The 19,921-nt window shown below is 45.1% G+C and overlaps 2 protein-coding genes across 5 annotated transcripts; both read right to left on the minus strand.

The window, feature by feature from the left end:
- Nucleotides 1-1,937: 1,937 nt before the first annotated feature.
- On the minus strand, nucleotides 1,938-7,397 carry LOC111855499 (TLR adapter interacting with SLC15A4 on the lysosome). 4 transcript variants are annotated; one of them, XM_023834565.2, is made up of 5 exons: nucleotides 7,339-7,397; nucleotides 4,764-4,905; nucleotides 3,804-3,976; nucleotides 2,952-3,699; nucleotides 1,938-2,330 (listed from the first exon to the last, which is right to left on the minus strand). In XM_023834565.2, the coding sequence occupies exons 3-5, from the start codon at nucleotides 3,949-3,951 to the stop codon at nucleotides 2,195-2,197; spliced, it is 1,032 nt and encodes a 343-aa protein (XP_023690333.1). In that variant the 5' UTR covers nucleotides 3,952-3,976; nucleotides 4,764-4,905; nucleotides 7,339-7,397; the 3' UTR covers nucleotides 1,938-2,194. The 4 variants fall into 4 exon arrangements, with proteins under 4 accessions (XP_023690333.1, XP_023690332.1, XP_023690335.1 ...); XM_023834564.2 differs by lacking the exon at nucleotides 7,339-7,397 and adding an exon at nucleotides 6,801-7,259; XM_023834567.2 differs by lacking the exon at nucleotides 7,339-7,397 and having other exon boundaries at nucleotides 3,804-3,919; nucleotides 4,764-7,259.
- On the minus strand, nucleotides 7,395-19,516 carry sh3bgrl (SH3 domain binding glutamate-rich protein like). Its single transcript, XM_023834568.2, has 4 exons — nucleotides 19,263-19,516; nucleotides 11,603-11,788; nucleotides 10,513-10,593; nucleotides 7,395-8,461 (listed from the first exon to the last, which is right to left on the minus strand). The coding sequence occupies exons 1-4, from the start codon at nucleotides 19,305-19,307 to the stop codon at nucleotides 8,426-8,428; spliced, it is 348 nt and encodes a 115-aa protein (XP_023690336.1). The 5' UTR covers nucleotides 19,308-19,516; the 3' UTR covers nucleotides 7,395-8,425.
- Nucleotides 19,517-19,921: the final 405 nt, after the last annotated feature.

Raw genomic sequence — 19,921 nt, forward strand, 5'->3', positions numbered from 1 at the left:
ACCATGTTCTTGGTTTCAAGATCTTTATACATTTAGTAATTTAGATGAAAGTTACTACAAAAAATCTCAACATTGGGTTGTGAAAAATTGGATGTCGAAGTTAATCCATTCGCGTTAATTTTAAAGTTATAACGCGTAACGCATTATAATTTCTTAACGTTAATGCAAACGTTATTTTTCATGCCCCAACAGAAGAATAGGATAAGCGAAGATTTTTAATAAAGACCTGTAGTACTGGCAAACTGGATCGAAAACAAATAGAAAAGACTAACTATACTTAACGCATCCCCAAAGCATCCTAAAGTAGACTTAAAAATATGAGGATGTGTCGACTTGGAAATAGTTCCCAGCGTAAACATCCGATCATTTACATTGGGATATTGAGTTTGCACATTGTTACTTCGTGACGCTGAAGCGGGTATCAAATGTGGACTCATTCAAAGCCATCAGACCAATAATATCCATTACATAGTCATAGAGCAGTACCAGTCGGGTGCAGACCGGCAATTGAGAAAATCTGGAAATTCTTCCCCGATGCCCCGGCATTAAATATCATATATGATCACGATCGGAAAAAATATACGGCCCAGTAGCCGAGAAAATATCCAACTGGGGCTGCTTGACAGCAAATTTCAGCGCGCTTTTTGTTTGGAGTACATCCCTGGCGCCAGTCAACCCTTTAGATGACATGGGCAGCCGCCTAGGGGGCATCGTCTTCTGAGGGGGTGCCGAATTATAAACCGATGCCCCCGCCCCGGCAAACTTTGCCACCAGCGCCCCCATCCTAATATAGGCCTACTTAAAAAACACTAGGATGTGAGATTCGGAAAATGTTTGGATAGTTGAATGACTAGTATGGATTGCACCGACCACGTTACTACATGGTCTTATACTCAGCTTCATTGCTTTTAAATGACATACTGAAAATAACTTTTTTACATGACAGCCTATTACACTGGTTATACTCAGGAACACTGTCGTGGCTCATTTTAGTGGGGGGTTCCCCCTACAAACTTCACCACCAGACGTTTATTTCATCGCTCAACTGTGGGCTTGTTTACGTAGTACCGTGGTCCGGGGAAATCTTGCGTCACCGTATGCAGTGTCCTGGATACGGTTGCGTTAACAATAAAGCCCCACTTGACTTGACTTTAAGTCCTAACATAGACTTAAACAACGTGACGATGTGAGCATCAGAAAATATTTGGATAGCTGGATGACTGGTAGAGATTGGCTGTGTACCAACCCTGTTAGCATATGGTGCTCTGAATCGGTAAATTGGAAAATAATAAATTATATACTGAAAACACGACATTTTATTCCGCTGGTTATAGCCAACTCAGGAAAACGTGTCTCATTTGGCCCGAAGATTCTGAGTTACTAAACTTTGTTCTATTCGCAGTGTATTCAAATCGAGGCTGATTCAGTAAACGACGCAATACCAAAATGAAACAGAAGATGGCAGGCGTTTACAAAAAGATATGCTTAGTCTATGCCGTACGCCTTTGAAATGCCGTTTTGGCCATTTATCGACACAGATGAAATGTTTACATCCATCTATTTTCTGTAACTGCTTGTCTAATGGGTGGGTGGTGCTGGGAGGGGGGGGGGTCCAAAGTCTATCCTGCAGGCTATAGGCAGGGAACAACCCAGGGTGGGGTACCAACCCATCACAGGCAGACTCACACATGCACACCTATGCGCAAAATTTAAGTCCAAATAACCTTAGCATGTTTTTGGACTTGGGTGTGAACCAGAGTACCTTGAGGAAACCCCACAATGACACGAGGAGAACATGCAATCTCCACACACATGGAACCCTGGTGGAGACTCGAACCCGGGCCCCAGAGGTGAGAGGCAACACTTCATATAGCACCTTCCTCAAATAAAAATATCTTTACAGGCAATGACAGGAATAAATAAAAAGAGAATGGATATTTTACATCAAGACGATTCTATTTATTTTGTAAAACACATTATCTACGTACACTATATATAACATTTAAATCACAATGGCTAAATTAAATGGATAGTGTCACATTTCTTAAAATACAGTGCTGTTATAATCCTGTAAACCACAGGCATCTTGCTTTACAAAGAATGAGATTCAGCAAATTTCTTCTTTCTTGTACAGGTTCCCGTTTTTCCCATCTCTGTGGCTTCGTGTCTGAGTGACTGTCACGCTTATATTAGTTTAATTCAGGGAAGAATACGTGGTTCCAGCTGTAGGGAGGACGGACCATTCATACAGAACGGTATCGATTTCTCTTCCCACTTTGCGTGCTCTGCTGTTCATGGTTCGTGTTCTACTGTTCCAGAAATATGACTTCCTGCACATGACATCCACAGACATCACAAACGACATGCGTCACACAGCTATTCCTATCTTCTCGCCCGCTTACAAGTCACACATAAGAAACAGGAAATAGTGCAGAATTCTGAGTAGGCAGGAAGTAACATCATGTCAAATGTGGGGGGGAGGCATTTTCTGTCTTTTGTCTTTACAGCCTCAAAGAACCTTTTAGAGCAGTGTTTCTCAAACCAGTCATTGAGGACCACCAGACAGTCCAGTTTTTGCTCTCTCACAATTTCCTGGGAGTTGGGAGGGAGCGAAAATATGGACCATCTTGGGGGTTGGTGGACATGTTTTGAGAAACACTGGTTTAGAGTAATGCTGGTCTATTATGACCTGGACTGTTCCTTCTTAAGGAAGGCCTGTGTGATCTAGTTAATAATAATAATAATAATAATAATAATAATAATAATAATAATAATAATAATTGGTACTTTATTGATCCCCGTGGGGAAATTGTTTTTACGCCTCCCTCAACTTGCTCTTTGTAGAGCAAGCTGTTAGCTACTTCTAGCTACTGTCAACAACTATATGAATGAAACCTGAACTTATCTGGGATGTTTCCAGAGCTACCAGCCAAAAGAAGCATGGTTCTCACCGAGGGTTTGGATTTTGACCCGGCTTCGTAGAGCACGGCGCCTGCAGGTCGTAGTGACAGAGAGGAGGCTGCCTCTTCCCTGGGTCAGAGTTGGAGATACGTAGCATGGGAGAGCTGAAGTGGGAGCTGACAGCCGTGTTGGACTGGGAGGTCAGGGGACCCACTGCACTAGGTTCTGTGGATTGAGGCTGGTTGAACTGGAGGGGACTGGACAGGGCTGGTGTGGACGGGGCCAGATTAGGGGAGGCCAGGCTGGGAGGGAGCATGCTGGGTGAAGAGCCCCCCCGGGCCAGCATGTCCTGTAGGTGCTGCAAGTAGACCTCCAGTTGCTTGTTCTCCAGGTAACTGTTGAGCATCGAATCAGATTGTGGCTCCCCTGACAGGATGATGCTGCTGTCTGCTGCCTCTCCAGCCGGGGGCGCCACATCACACTGTGGATCCAAGAAGATCGGCTCCAGCAGCAGGGGCGCCATCTCGGCCAAATCCTCGGACTTCAGAAACGGGCCCCCGTAGGCCTTATCGTCCAGGATGGGGCTCTCTGAAGCCTTGTCTCCAATGAGGTCCCCTCCCAGCTGCAGATCGGGGTAATCTTTGCAAAAGCTGGGGCAGCACCAGGAGCGGTAGAGCTCCAGTCCACAGTAGGGGTGACCCTCAGTGCCAGGGATGGAGAGGGTGGGGCTTGGTTGGGCCAACACCTTGGAGCTCAGGTTCTCCACAACTTTTGACATGCCTGGTGGCTTGTCTTGACCTTTACATGGGAGAACCAAGCAAGGAAATTGATTAGTATTAAACTGAATTACACTGTTTATCTTCATTGCTTTTCATAATTTACAAAAAAAACATTCCCCTCACCTTTGAGATATTTTAGCCTTATGAGGTCTGGGGTGACCTCGACAGGGTGAGTGCAGGTGTGGGTACCTCTGATGCTAGGGCTTGGGGGTGTCCTGTCCACCACCTCCTTCTTATACCTGAGCACAGACAGGAAGCTCTCACTCAGCATAACTCAGCTGGGGCGAACGTGAGGCCTGGGTGAAACAGGTCATTGGTTAGAGGAACGTTTGCGAACTATCAGCTAGTAACAGCTGGTAACATGTTTCATGTTCATTGAACTTTCCAGCAAGCTCAGTGTATACATGGTCATTCTTGTGGAATATCCTGAAGGAAACACATTTTTCGGCGAAAATATAAACCGAGATTGAGCACTATTATGGATGCACTCGCAATAGGTATCTGGAAGACCAAAGTGGAAAAGACATTTCCCATTCATCTGTTTTTAGCAACCACTTTTGTGGCCGTGGGAACCATAGGAGATGGAGTGGGTTATTCCCTGGTGGGATGCCAATCCATCTCCAGGGTCATCCACACAGATGCCCGTTCCCTCACAGAGTAATGGCTAGCCGGGGGAAAGGGGGGGGGGGGGCAAGTCACAAATTTTGGTATGAAAACCCAGAGGAAACCCAACGGATGAACATATGACAACCACCTCCAGACCCAGAGCCAGATTAAAACACGAACAAACGCCTAAAGTGCGTGACAGCGACGTTACCCGTAAAGCCATCATATCATCCAGGAAAAGAGAACTTTCCACAAAAACAGACATCTGACAGACACCCATAATCGAACACAACAGTTCTTCAATGTCCGCTTTTAAATCTGACTCAGAGACCTTCCTTTTTGTTGAACATTTCCTTAACTACATAGATCTTTTTTTTTCCCTCCTACTTGTCAAGCAACACTGAGTTTGTGAAAGGTGCTCTATACTGTAAATACACCCATTATTATTAAAGGAGAGAAGCTCATCAGAAGCCTTACCAGCAGTTCTGGATGGAGACCCAACAGGGAAGACACTGCCCGGTATGCGGAGAGCAGATACGCCGCTCACGTCGCCATTCGCCCTCACAGCGCTACGGTCATCTGTCTTTGAATGCTCACTGAGGAGGAGGAGCTCTTGAAACTGTTTCACAGCAGAAAAACAGGAACCAGTGGGCACTGAAATATACACCCAGATACTTTTAAACTTTTTTTAAGAAGAGCCTTTAGGTGTCTGTAACACGGAGCCTTAAAGGATGAATGAACACCTGACTAATATTGTTTTTGGACCACTTTGGGGCGTGGCCATAATCAGAGGAAGGGGGAGTGATCATAGGATCATAGGATTCTGTATACTGTCAGGCTTTGTAATGGACAAAATCAGTTGCAGGTTATTTTTTTGATAACCACATTATGTAAGACAATGAAAGCCGTACTGTGATCACTCTTTTGTGATCACTCTTTTGTGGTCACTCTTTTGCTTAGAAGGCCCCTCGCCTGCCCTTTACCAACACCTGCCCCTTATTTTGCTCACCTGACCTCCCATCATACCTGATGACCTTCTCAGCTTCTTCTGAGTTGGTCTGTCAGACACCCACAATGAACAATGTACCATAGCATCTGTCACATTCTACCCTGAGGCTTCCTGAAACCAGAAGAGGATAGTCCGGGTCCAGAAAGTACAAATCCAGACCAAGATTTAGTTCCATCAGTTGAGCACTCTGTGACTGTGATGCTTTATTCTCAAGTTTTTGGTTGAGACAAAGTCTTGGTCTGGATTTTTACTTTCTGGACCTGAACTATCTACCTCTGCCTGAAAGCCTTGCTTTTTTCTTAGGATTTCGGCCATGTTTACGTTCACTTTTTTGCTCATCTTGCTAAATAGACGTCTCCTGAACTCTAAGAAGCTTCTCCTGGGGTATTAATGGCTATGGTGAGTCAGCAGCGTCATTGTTGAAATAGCCCTCCTTTGTGGTTTGCAGTAATAGCTCCTGTTTGTTATCGTCTCCTGCAACCGGCTACCATTCTAGCCCCAGATGCTCTGTTTCCTAGGCAACGGCATCAGACCCCAGGCAGACTTCCCTGTCGGCTCCATGTGCCCCCCCCCAAATGGCCACAAGCTGTGGCCCCGCCCAGCCACGGCTGTGCCTCCCTCCACCTGCCGCCGGCCCCCCCTGCCGCAGCTGGCATCCATTTTAGGTCACGGTTTTCTGGCCATGGACTTGCATGCCTGTCTCCCACGCCATGAGGTCCTCCTGAGGCTGCCCCCCCCCTCCCCCTCTGGCATATGTGGCCCCTCCCCAGCCAAGTCATTCACCAGTTCCGCAGACTGCACATGGCCCAGACTGAACCATTTCTGTCTGCTTTCTCTCAATGCCAAGATTTGCATGCATGTGCAAGCCAGATATAAATATTTAGCACTTAATTAACAGTTAATTAACTACACCTCAATGCATTAAATGGATATTTTACATTTATAGCTTGTAAATCACAAAAATGGATGGTACCTTGTGCCATCGAAATGAACTATTTCTATTTCAGTATCAATATCACTGAGAAAAGATAAAGCAGAAATGATCATTTTAAAAAACTGTTGCAAATCCAGCCATATCCATGCATATTATAAACTGAAAGATTCCATTCTCTTATTCTACGGGAGAAAAGAATAGAAACTATTCTCGCCCTCCATCCGTTTAATATACATATTTATTTGTTCCTTTTAAAATTCCCCATAAATATAGAGGCTATTCGGTGAAAATGCCAGATCTACTTCTAAATTATAAAAACACTAGTCTCGCGTAATTAGTGTAGCTTTATAACTGCGTCTTCTCACGGATTACGAAAAGGAAGAAAATCCCCTTGTGGATATTGCGTGATTAGACACAGACAATTACTCCAGCATTTCAAAAAACACCAAGTCATGTATTCCCCTCCACGTGAAACACCCAGCAGGGCCGCAGAGAAGCAGCCGGTTTATTGGTGCCGCAGCTGCGCCAAAGCCCCACAGTTTCTACCCCCGATCCCGGGTCTTATTCTTACCCGTCACCCTGTACCAGAATTTTCAAGAGAATCGGGGACATATGGTTTGGGTAAACTTTGTTCCTTTCTAATTTGTAACAGAAATAATGAATGCGATTCATTTCTGAATAAACTGGTACAAACGTGTCCCGAATCAAGAATTGGGTGGGGCGGCGTACAGAAATCCCCATGTTAACAGGGAGCCAAGCTTGTCCCGATCCGAAGCACAGCAGCACTTGCAATCTGGCTCAGCCTCACTCTCTTGGCGCTACTTTTGGGGAATGACTGGATAAAAAAGAAAAATTAAATAGATTGCTAAAGATCCGCAGCACGGATCTCTCCCCACGGCAAATAGCGCTACACGGATAGATTACGGTTGCAAAGGAGTCTTAAGTGCTACTCAAAGTACCAGAGCAATTCCCCCACCTGGGATTTTATCCTGCAACGCACGTCCAAAATCGCCGTCACAATGACTCAGGTATCGGGTTTATAAAGACATTTGGTGCATGCCAAAACATAAGAAAAATCAGGTCTTGTGAGTGCCTGGGAATTAACATACCAATGGCGTACGTGTTTCTCCTGCAGTATTAGTGATAAAAGCACAAACGACGAAAGTTCGATTTGCGTCTTTATTATTTCAAAAACAACCGTAAAAACAATTTTGATTTATTTTTTTCCGGTGGCTTAGAAGCGATGCAGCTTTATTTCTACACTAATGCTACGGATACCCATTTCAGAATTACCTCAAATTGACTGAACAAATGAAAAAGAACAAAAAATGTCCCTCAAAATACTACAAATACGTGAATGGCACAAATTTTGTAGATGAATACAGTTCTATGCATTTTTCTCAACGATTCTTCAGTGGCTACGTGAGCCATCAGTACACCAAACCTTTGTCACTAGTCTGTTTCAATGTGTTCCTATCTTACCTTCCCAACCCATTCTTTAAGACAGAATATAATTGTCTGTGGCATTAAAATGTACCTTCTACTTTTGGCATTATCTGGTCAACTTCTGTTAAATAGACAAAGGGTGCAAAAAACAGAGGAGAAAAAACAAAAAGCACATTAAGACTTACATTAGGAAACAAATACACTTCGTGCATCAGATAAATGAACTGGTACCCTTAGCACAAGTATAACAAACATCCTTATATCAGTGCAAATATACTTGCCTATATGATTTTCAATATAATGTAATAAGGTGACTATTTGCAGCAAGCTGTATTAAGGCTCATAGGTTTGAAGGTTACTAGGTCAAAGGAATGAGTTCTTCATAAAGTAGCACATTCAAAATGCTGCACAGTATATGGTAGGATCTGCAGTGGAGTACATGTGTGACAGGCTGCATTTCATGGTTTTCAGAAGTTGACTGAACAGGATGGCTGTAAAGACAAACACATTCATGGACCCCCTCCCCCCCCCTCCCCGTGTTATATGCTCTTAAAACACCGGCAGGAAGCTAAAGAATTCAAAATGACAGGAAATGACCCAAATAAACATGAAGTGAAATGGCGTGACTGAGTTTAACAGAGGACGCAAAGATTGTGATTATGAATGCCCTCCCAGAATGCACTGGCATCGAGCTGAAGTACTGGAGGCTGACATTAGAGGGCGCCGATGACCGTGGAAGACAGTTGCTGACTACTGCTGTTGCCTTTTGGCTAAGGCCTCTGCTTCCTGTTGAGAGAATGAGAAAGGTAGTTAATTTCACTGGCACTAATAGCCTAACCCCTTCGAACACGTACAAACAGGAAAAGTCTGTCAATTTGACTTTGCCGTCTATTTTCTCAACAGAACTTTCTGACATTTAGGGAGTTTTCCACAGCTTCATTAAATATTTCTGTAAATGATTTTGTCCTCCATACAAAAGTTTGCAAAAGCATCTTCAAAAAGAGGATGGGCAGACTCTGGCTTGCAGTCAAGAAAACAGAAGTATTGAAAAGGCAGAACACAAGTATTCCATGCAAACTTCAACCACAAACCATCAGCTACTCCTTCTGTCAGTCTCCTGCATCGCGAGGAGCTGCACCGAGGTGCCTGGCACCCGAATACAAAGTCTTTCAGCAGTATTTCATCTCTAATGTGCCAAAAGTAGGCCCCAGTAAAGAAGAGTCCATTATTAATCTGCTTGTGAGTTTTATTTGATTTTCTTTCCCTCCCTGCCTGCAATGATCTTCTTAGAAGGTGTGGGCCAAAGTTCTGGCATCCTTGATTCGTGATATGCTGGTACATCTTGGGAACTCGAGGGTATCAGTGTGTGTATCTGCAGATTGTTTAGAACGCTGAACCTACAAGCCTGTACTTATTATGTGTGTGTGTGCGCGTGTGTGTGTGTGTGTGGGGGGGGGGTGGCGTGATCTAATTAAAAGGGTGCGGGGACTATGGGCAGTTACTGGAGGAGGATAAATGGGATGCTGGGACCAGTCAAGCTTGACGGGGTAAGGCAGGAACTTCAGCTTAATTAACACCCTGCCTATTTGAGTGTTAGCCATTACTCTGCGGGGTCATACTGACCTGTGGTGGAGGAGCAGTGGGGGGATGGGGGGCGCGATACAAAAAGTCCGGTGCTGATAAGTTATTTGGCCATTGACAGATTACTTTTATTGGCTACAGCTGTCATGCACACTGGACACGATGGCTGGTTGTGCTTGGAACTAAGCTAATGTCTGGTCTGGCAGCTGAAGTTGCTTTGGTGTGTCTCCAACTGTGTGAGTGCGAGAGCGATGGGGGTGTTTACCTGTAGGGGGCACTGTTGGTTTCAGATACTAAGCCTATTCATGTGGGACAAATGTCAGCGGAACATGAACTATGGACAAAGGTGTAGTAACCTTGGATTCTCGTTACGTGTGTGACGCTTGTGAATACAGGACGAATGGAAAGCGTTTAGCAGTGACACCTACATGTGTGTGTGTGTGTGTGTGTGTGTTTGCATGGATGCAAAATGTCTTGTGTCTTGTTTGCTTACATGTGGTTAAGGTTAGGGCTGGGTAGGGGTTAACGGTGTCATGACTGGGATTGTATGGCATCGTGTATGTGTGTGTGTGTGTGATGCTGGGGACCAGTTTCCCATTGTCAGTCGGGGGTTACATGCCAGTTAGAGTGGCCCATAGTGTGGAGTTGTGTTCCTGAATAAAATTTACATCTCATTACTGGCCAATTCGTGCTTTGGGAGTTTTCCGTTTCAAGGTGGCCAGTGCCTACAGTGACCTTCACATCACCGGTCGCCCTACAGTGACCTTCACATCACCGGTCGCCCTACAGTGACCTTCACATCACCGGTCACTGCCATCTCACTTGCTACATCTACTACACTTATTTCAGACTCTTATGATGCCGGTCTTGCCTGAACTATACCGTCTTTGTTGCCATCGCAGCCTTAATTTCTGAGGGAGCAACATTTATAAGCAGACACACACTGTACATACACACACGCACACAGATACTGGCAAGACACAGACTGTTTACACAAACTGAGAAATACAAGCATTCAAATATGGTATATACACCTCATATAGACAGTTCTGGTCACATAAAGCTGTATAATTCATCATCCACCATCCTAAGTCACCATCCAAAAAGATGCGTAAATCATCAGGAAGGCGGGGCTTCCCTAACACGATGGCTACAACACACATGTGCTCGCTCTTCCTTTTGAGTGACAGGTACGTAAGCGCAGGCCGGGGGGAGCTGTGACCTATGAGAGGGCAGATGGTCAGGCTGGAACCCACCTTGGAACCAGGGGGAGCGGTCAGGCCTAGGAATGCATACACAGCATTTTCTTCCCTGGCGTCGAAAAAGGCCTCGTAATTCTGGGGAAAGAAAAGACAGAGTCACAGGAACACTTCCTAAGTGTTTAAAGAGAGACCTCATTGTCACCTCAATTTCGATAAGTGGTTTTGGAACACAGATGGATGGATGACACAATCTGGGAAGAATCAATATTAAATATTTGATATACAGACGCTCCCCTACTTACGAACGAGTTACGTTCTGAACGGCCGTTTGTGACTTGAAATGGTCGTAAGTCATTATTCAACATCATTTTAAGGGTATACGCAAGTACAAAGATCTAGGATGCTGGGAGTTCGCACGCTACACAGCTACGCGGCGGGAGTAGCGGCCAGAAGTGGTACTAAGTGGAATTGGCACGCAAAAAAAAAAAAAAAAAAAAATGATGTTGTGGACAGGAAACGGGAGCCCAATGAACACAATTTGGACTTACAAACTTTCAGACATACGAACGAAGAGGACTGTAAGTAGAGGAGCGTCTGTACCATTAAATTTTCCCTTTCATCTGCCTTAGATCTTCAGAAACAGGGAAAAACCCACAAGTAGATGACCATTCAAGCTCAATGCCACTGGCCAGCCTGCCTCAGTGCTTGTATCATATGGCTAAGCTAGCATTCACCAATTGGCCTTTTTCGTCAGCCAATCAGGTGCTCAGTTGTGGGCATTTCCATAGTAACCAGTCAGCCTGCTTATTGGTTCACAATGTATCATAGCACCAAAACCTAAGCTCTGGGTGTTTATCAATACCAAGAATGCAAAGAACACACTTGTGTTTTTGCTAAGGAACCTCCCAAGACCGAACCTGGGACATGAATCATGAGATTGTTCTTGTTGGTACTCGGGGTGGGGCAAGAACAACGTCCGCTGATTTTTACCATCCATACTTCTGTTCGAGTATCGGAACTGTACTTTGCTAACGGAAGACGACATCAAAAGGGAATGAGAGAACACAAGAACAGTCAAGTACGCATATTGATAAACAGTCTCTTTGTGTCTTTAGGTTTAAGGTAATTCAATCTCGACACTCACCCCGCAATACTGCTCATCGTTGAAGATCTGCGGCGGCAGTGGGTTCCCGGTGGCAGGCCGGGAGTTCTCTGGAACGTTCTCCTGCATCCACTTCCGATTCTGCTCGTTTGCTGCAATGTCGCACTCCTCGAAATCGATCTTGTTGGCCGCCAGGAAGCCCATGACATCCTGCTGCTGCTTCTTGATCTGAATGGGGTGGGAAAACATTTCTGGGGGTCGCGATGAGGACATCCGAAGGAAACCAAAAGTTCCGCTACACGATGTTGCATCAACCTTCCAAATACACAACATAAATTTGGCTTACAGTGATACGGTCAATTGAAAACATAAACAGCTGAGTTTTTTCCTCTGTGGTTTGTTCTGATGTCTGATTTTGGCTCCTCTACTGGCCAAATGAGACACCACTCCTCCGCAAGCCAGTTAGAAGCAACACGAGTAAACAAAACTGGGGAACATGGCTTCCCCCCCATCCCTGACGATGGTGGTGGGATCTTAATGCACACAGCAGGGAAAGAGCCTTGAACAGGCTCTGGTCCACCTGCCCTGGGCCCTGATCCCCAGTAACTACACCCTGGACACTGTGGCGAGGGACACGCTGTAGTCTCCTTTAATCGGACAGCGACAGGAAAAGTCAAGTATTTGCCAACATGTCAGGAACTCAGCCAGCTCAGTGCTGTGCATTTTACTGACATGGTCACCAAACAGGCCGAAAAACCAGAAAACAAACAGAAGGTGTGTATCAGTACAACATCAGCAAGAAACCTAGAGCCAATAATCAAATGTACTTTTAAAACCTGCAAATATTCGACTTAAAAAGGCTATTTTTGAGATTCCGTCGCTGTCTAACCGTATTCAAACATTTGGTTAGGTCTCGGGCACCTGAGGGCGTGTGCTGTACTGGGTCTGTTTCTGTCTGGGCCTCATAATAGACTCTGCAGCGCCATCTAGAGGATTTGTTCCATTCGGCGGGCCGCACAACAGCCACTGCTCAGCACGGTACTGCCAATAGCATGACAGCAGTTACTGTGTCAGCCAATCGCATGAAAAGGAAATCAGATACAAATACAGGCCTGTATATATATCTATAAATGCTGGTATTTGTTAGTAAAATAAGGCAAGATACCGGTCCTGCACTTCCTCATACAGCTGCCCCAACCTGTAGGTTTCACCTGGTCAAACAGCCGAGCCCAGAACCTTCTAGAAAGAGGGAACCAGAAGCTGTTAAAACCCAGACTTGTGACCCTAGACACACGTAAGTTCACAAGTTAAGAACTAAAATTACACTGTAAAAATTATGAGTATAACACGTGTAATTCAATATACATTCAGTGTCAGTAAGTGCCACACGCTCTAATTCAGTGTTACATTGTTTCAGCCAACCATGGTGGGGAAGGAGCCTTATAAAAAGGAATTAAAATTGAACGTGTCACTGTTAATAATCCAGGAAATCAAATAACCCAATGTGTAAAATCACCTTTTTTGGCTAACTTTCTGTTAAATTCATTATTCCTCTTGACCAGGACATGGTCTGAAAAGCACCCCCCCCCCAACTCTGCATTAATCAAACATGATTTTCAAGTCACTATATAATAAAACTTGTACTATTATTTTACTGTGTTTTACAATAACTGTCACCTACACCAGTGTAACATGCATTCCTTAGTAAGGCCACGTTCATAGGAGTATTACTGGTGCGCAGCCTGGATGGCTGGGAGCCTGGGGCGGATAATGGGAGCTAAATCAAGGGATTTCTTTTTAGAAACGGGCAGGAGCACAAACAAACCAGGCACTTTGAACTGTCCTGTTAATGCATCGTCTGTAATCACACAAGTAAACCCGTCTTATCACAGATTTTTAGGTCTAGGGTCACTGCCCAAACAGATACTGATGTCTGTGAGAGGTAGTTATTTTAGATGAAGCCCAGTTCTCCCCGTCGTATGTTCCTTTGGGCTTGCGTGCCTCTTCTTCCTCTGTGGTTTCCGTTCGCTGCGAGGCCTCTTCAACGCACGGTATGCTGCTAACTTCTAAACTCAGGGCTTAGCTAGCCAAATTTGGACTGAGAACATCTCTCTCTCTTTTTTTTATTTTTTTTTATTAAACTCAGATACAGTTAACTATTTCAGTCATTTTGTGTCACAAGGCACCACAAACCCACAGACAAAGAGACGTCCTTATCGCAAATTTTTGGTATTGTGACTGGTTTGCCCTGGGGTAACCTACAAGCCAGAATAATCCAGAAATGACTGGAACTTCTACCAGCGCCTCTGGACTGAAGAAGATGAAGGAACACGCAGTAAACCTCAGTGTCGAGCAGATTAGCTGCTATCACGATGGCCTCTGAACCTGGGGCTCTACCATCAGAGGCTTCTGTGTTTGATTTCCCCGATTGCAGGAAATACTTCACGTTTTTATCCGCCTGGCAGGATGTGATGGGTAACGAATGCCAGTCAAAGCAAACCCACCGAATCCCTGGCGTGAATCAGCTGATCCACGGCTGAAGTCTTAAATCCAATCCAAACTCATGGTTTATAGGCAGACGAGTATGTCCATTTACCAGAAAGAGGAACAGAAGTCATACAGTCGGAGGCCAACGGATTATAAAGATATTTTATATTATAAAGATATTTTATCAATGAAATTTCTAATTCACATACAAGACAACAAATGGCCAGTCTGCTGCAGCCCTGTGGAACTTCACTATAATTCCCAGAAGAAATTAAATATTTTTCTGAACTTCTGCTATTCTGAAAATGTCTATGAGGAAAGGAAAGGAGATGACTGGGGACGTAATAACGAGGTCAGATGCACACGTTACACCTGTAAACGGTGATGCATTTAAATAATCCGTCGGCGTGGATATATTTCTAACGGTGAAAATTAGATGTTAGACTACCGTGAGCTGTGTTCATTTAATGCTCGATGGAGAATCGCAACACTGACAATATCGTGGCTTGTGGCTGATAAACTGAAAAAGATTAAGACTACAGTAGGGAGGGGGGGGGAACAGGGGAGTTTAAAAAAATAACATAAAAATCACTCCGGCTAATGCAAACAGCAACAGGAGGGAGTGTGTTTTTCTTGCTTGGGGGGGGGGGGGGGGGGGGTCTTGTTTCTCCCCATCAAGTTCTGGTCTGTCCTGTCGCCGGTAGCAGGACAGAAAACCGGCCAAATAAGGAGCTACGGAAACTGGGAATCTGGACGGAGGAGTGGGAGGGGCTTCAAACCCTCACCAAATATGGCCAGCTGATGCGAGCCCAGAAGCCCCATGCTCCACTTCTCCCAGTGTCCCAGGACAGCCGCGCACGGCGCAGACAAACGCGGGGAGGCCCAGGCGGCCGAGCTCTCAGCACCTCGCGGTAACCATCCTATAAACAGCAGCATTACTGACATACCCTGACAGATCCCACTCAATAACGGCGCCCCTCCAATTCACACCGTCATCACCAGCAAATGCCACCAAATCTGAAATCTAATCAATTATTACTGCACATATTATTAGTGGAATTCATTCATTTCCTTGTACATTTGTAAATCGAGAGAGTGCAATGTCATTACAATAAAATACAGATTAAGTTTGTGTCAATGTCCCCGAAACTGGTGCATAAAAAACTCATATGTATGTTTTCAATCTAACAATTTGGATGGTTAGTGTAGCAAACACTCCAGCTCCTCTGCTCCTAGCTAATTTAAATGTATACACTCAGATTTTGTGATGCATATCAATTTTAAAATTAAGTACAATCTTTTCCCCGCACCCATAATAACCACAGTAACGGGAGTAGGGCTGAATACTGGATTTTTTCCCTGAGGATCTCGGAGTCCCCTGCCCAGCCCACAACACAGCCAGCCGGCCCTCCCACGAAACGAGTATAACGCATTGAGATCTATAAGCCGCCACCCAGGCTGACCCACTTTGCCTGATGCATGCTGGGAATCACGTCATGCCGTCACCCACCTTCAGCGAGCGGCAGGAGAGAGGAGGATGTCTGTTTCAGGGGCTGCTAATCACAGAGCCTCCATTGTTTACATGCCAAGCTAAATTGATTTGGCGAGGAAATGGGCCACACTTATTATCTCATCGAGCCCTTCCCATTTCTCAGTCGCAAACGGGAGCGGCTGTCCTGCTACCTCGGTGATGACATTCCGAAGTGTCTGCCCGTGACCTTTGCATTATAACGTAATTCCGCATCGTCACATCAACCAGCTAGCCGTTTGTCTTCCCCATGCAGATCTTCTTCCTTCCCTTCTCTGGAATATTCCTGTTGTTTCTGGGGTGCGGATGACACAACGCGTCCCTTTTTAAAAAACGTCCTTTGCCCTTTTGACCAGCAGAGGGGGACACATATGGGGGGGGGGGGCGGGTAGACATTCAGTCATATGTAGAAGGGACTGAGAAACAGAAGCTACAGTGAAACAGTGGTTTGGATAATCAGTAGAACGAGTCCATATGTGCACTGGCAGGCAGCAGTGCTACATGAAGAACAAACCAATATTCAAGCTAATGGTTTACAAAACACATTCGCATCCTGGACATCTGCCTCATTGATGATCAGCCAGTTACTTCTAGGATTTCAGGATAAAATAGGAGCTACTGGCAAGAACAGAAACAAGGGCTAAGGAAAATACAACCGGAACAAGTCCGCTTTTGCCGACATGCGATATCTGTGTTGATAAAGACTTCCCTGTCCTGCCCACACGGAACCCACAGCTGATCTGTCCCTTCATTCAACATTTTGAGGCCCTAAAAACTTCTTGCCTCAATCGCACCGCTTCCAGCCAGCAGAGGAAAGGGGACAATGGACTGGCACAGAAACTGGACATCTGAGCAGACCCAGCCAATCAATTATTTTTATGAGAATCGGGGGGGGGGGGGGGGGGGGGAGGCGGGCAAAGGAGTATCCTGTAAAAGTTATGCTAGAACGTCCCCGGTCCTGGCCACGCCCGTGCACCTCAACCTTCACTCTTCGACCGCCCACGCTTCTCTCCCGAGACTGCGGGCATCGGTTTATTGGAGTTCGATATGTTTCATGCCCCTCCCGCTTCCCAATTTAATTGATGCCCCCCCTCGACTGCCATCTCTTGATGCTTAAAGGCCTCACTGCAGTTGTGAGGAGGCTTTGCAGGTTCCAGGCTGCACTAGTCGTTGATACAAAACGCAGCACGCTCCTCCTGCTGACCCAGACGACCTTAAGGCATGGTTTGGATAAGGGCTGCGAGAAGCTTAGACTGAACCTAAACCACAGGCCTGACATGTAACACCAGTAGCAGAGGAGAAGGGCCAGGCACCCGGACATAAATCCTTACTGACACATTCACACCAGGTATAGTTTTCTGTAGTAGCTACAGGAAATGCAGCTACTTATATATTTGGTATGGCAACAAATAAGACTGATAATGCTGTACTACAGCGATACCAAAACAAAGCAGAAGGTCTCTTCTGAAAATACTTCACGTTTAGGTGGAGGCAAAGTCTGGAGTTCCTAAGAAACCTCTTGGATTTTAATGTGAGGCTAAAATGTCCACGCCGGTTTTCTAGGCGCACAGGCTGCGAAAATTAAATCAGTCCAGATTGTATGTAATCGAGGGTTACGGAATTAACGAGCAGCTCCATTAACGTCCTGGTGTAATAGCTAACAGCGTTAAAGGCATACCATTTACAGAAACTCTTGCAGCGTCAAATGCAAATGGCTGATATCCATTAACTTCGAGGAAGATAGAGTGTCAGAGCGCGACTTGACGTCACGATATGACTGCGAGGATCCTGAGGCTATAGCTAAACTTCAGCGTCATGGCGGAAAGACACACCACACCAGTGCCTGGAGACGGCAGACAAGGAACACAGACAAATTACTTCTGCCAGGCCTAATGGCGAAAGGATAGGCTTGATTCCCCTACCATGGAAGAGCTTGTTTGCTCAATATAAACACAGAAAATGGCTGCACGGAGCCCTGACCTTTGGATTCAGCTCCTCCACATCCCAGAACCACCAAGGAAAACGCTCCAAAGCACGTCATAATCAGGCTGAGGTACCTGGACCCTTTCTCCTTTCATCAATACACTCATTCTACCCCCAGTCACATGTAACATATTGAGAAAAGGGGAAATAAAGAGCAGCGATCTTTGGAATTTGGATAAAGGATCACTGAACACAAATCCTCCATTGTAAGCTTCAGCTTCCCTTTACCTGGAGATCATTTACCGTCTAAACAAGGAAGTTCCTCTCAATAACTGGCCTCAAACGCTGATTTCCGAGGACGCAGTACATGCACATGTAATGCACAATCTTTTTATGCACAAAAGAACCTTGCGAGCATAACTTTGTGTTCTCATGGAGAAACAATGGTTTAACTATGCTGTGGAGAGTCATTAACATGGGAGAAGGTACGAGATGCCATGTAGGAGTCGGAAACAGCCGGATGATTGAAACAGCTAGCATCAGGCTCGGTCCACTGCAGACTACTAATGCTTTCAACTTCGTTTTGTGCCAGAGATATTTAACCAGATACTTAGGAGCAACTGCATACCTATAGCAGAGCAAAAGCAGTGCTGTTTGTGTGGGACAGAGAAGATCTGTTTTTCTGGTGGAGTAAGAGCAAGGTGGTAGATTTCCGTTGCTTTTCCCCAGATCCACAGGAAATATCAGAAGTTGCACACAGTCCTGCGGGGTTTGTAATGTGATACCTTGGCAACGTGCGGTATGGACTGTCCTTAAAGACAGGAGGCCAAGACAAGTACCAGACTGGGGGGTGCTGACAGACACGAAACTGACTCCTCTTTCCGAGATTCAGAAATTTAAAATGCCTATACTGACCTTGCATCGGGATGATTTTGGTTTCGCAGGACACACACACACACACACGTACAATATCCAATACCTAACATCTCTAAAGCATTCTACTTTATAACCGACGTATACTGTCATGGAGAATAAAATTAGTTTAAACTATGCATACTATAATCAATAACTGAGAAAAATATTACAGAGCACATGTTTTTAATTCGTAGCGCTTTCGCACCCAGCTGCGCCTGGTAGGCCACACGATAGCGTCCCTCTCTTGGTTTATCGCCGCTAGTCTGCCCGCCGTTACGTGAAACGGGCGTCGCACCAGGCGCTTTAGGGGACGGCGAGCGTGTTATCTGCAGAGCCCACAAGCATCCGACCCTTTCCGGCTGCATTAACCAACTAACAGCATATAGTCTCGACAGAGTCTGAGAGCATAGACCTTCAGCAAAAAGCTACTTATTTTCCCCCTTTGAGCCCGCTCTTCACTTTTCAGTATCGTACGCCTTCCTTTAGTTCATTACCCCCAAAGCAAAAATGTGCACTCGGTGCATGTTTAACTGCAATAGTATAATTGCTATTTAAGTAGTCTAAAAGTGCAGTTGTATGCATTGATGGGCGTACGGCTGACGCGCGTTCAAAAAACTCGCAATTAGATTTCGCTCAAGGCATCAATGCAACAGAATTAAGTTATGTGGCAGTAAACCATGCATCGCTACTTACTGATCAATGCATCGGATGGAGATCCTCCAAGTAATCTAAATTTGGACCCGAAAACACAACGTGCAGCTAAAACAGGAGATCGTTTTTAAATGAAAAATGCGAAATCTGGGGTGTACATGGCATGCCATCGAAAAAGGTAGCAAGTTAAGTTCTTACCGAAGTCGACCCAGAGGAGGATGCTATGAAAACTTTGATAACCATGTCGATTTTTAAAATAGATTTCTTCTCTTTAATTTTTTCCTTTTGCAAAAAGGGTGCAGACGTAAGAAATGCAATTTACTCGAATCAAAAATAAGTATGGAAGTGACGGAAACGTCAGTCCTCTTGGCTGTGTGAATTGGAGGCAACGCTGCTCCTGTGCGGAAGAGCCGATCGGCCCGAGATGTTGCCTAACTGGGTGCGTTTCAATGCTGCGGTCACTCAGCTCCCCACCCTCCGCATTCTCCGCCCTCCTTTTGCTGCCTTTTCATATCTTAGCCATAAAATGCAAGCATCAAAAGTGAAAAAATATATATACACATCCAAAATGAAAATTCGTGTTCCCCTGCAAGTACCCGTGCTTCTCTATTATTGTGGGACGAACAATAGGCAGATAAATCTGAGGAACTGCGAAATGTGATATATGTATGATTAAAAACTTCAGCCGCCTTGATTTCGGGTGGTTTTAGAGAATACAAGAGTATTTGGCGTCGTTATTGCACGAATCGCCTTTCATATCCGTTAGTTTCCTCCTGTATAACGAAAACGGAGCCTCCATGTGTAAAATTTGACCGTATAAATTCATTAAATTAAGATCACAGTTTTAAACATGGGTG

This window comes from Paramormyrops kingsleyae, chromosome 10 (assembly GCF_048594095.1).
Source record: "Paramormyrops kingsleyae isolate MSU_618 chromosome 10, PKINGS_0.4, whole genome shotgun sequence".
NCBI lineage: Eukaryota > Metazoa > Chordata > Actinopteri > Osteoglossiformes > Mormyridae > Paramormyrops > Paramormyrops kingsleyae.

Coding starts and splice junctions, on each gene's coding strand:
- LOC111855499 (XM_023834565.2), bottom strand. CDS start 3,951: ATGCTGAGTGAGAGCTTCCTGTCTGTGCTCAGGTATAAGAAGGAGGTG. Junction 3,700..3,803: donor AAGGCTAAAATATCTCAAAG/GTGAGGGGAATG, acceptor TCCCATGTAAAG/GTCAAGACAAGCCACCAGGC. Junction 2,331..2,951: donor GGTCAAAATCCAAACCCTCG/GTGAGAACCATG, acceptor TGTCATGTGCAG/GAAGTCATATTTCTGGAACA.
- sh3bgrl (XM_023834568.2), bottom strand. CDS start 19,307: ATGGTTATCAAAGTTTTCATAGCATCCTCCTCTGGGTCGACTTCG. Junction 11,789..19,262: donor CCTCCTCTGGGTCGACTTCG/GTAAGAACTTAA, acceptor CACCCCATTCAG/ATCAAGAAGCAGCAGCAGGA. Junction 8,462..10,512: donor CCGCTCCCCCTGGTTCCAAG/GTGGGTTCCAGC, acceptor TTCTCTCAACAG/GAAGCAGAGGCCTTAGCCAA.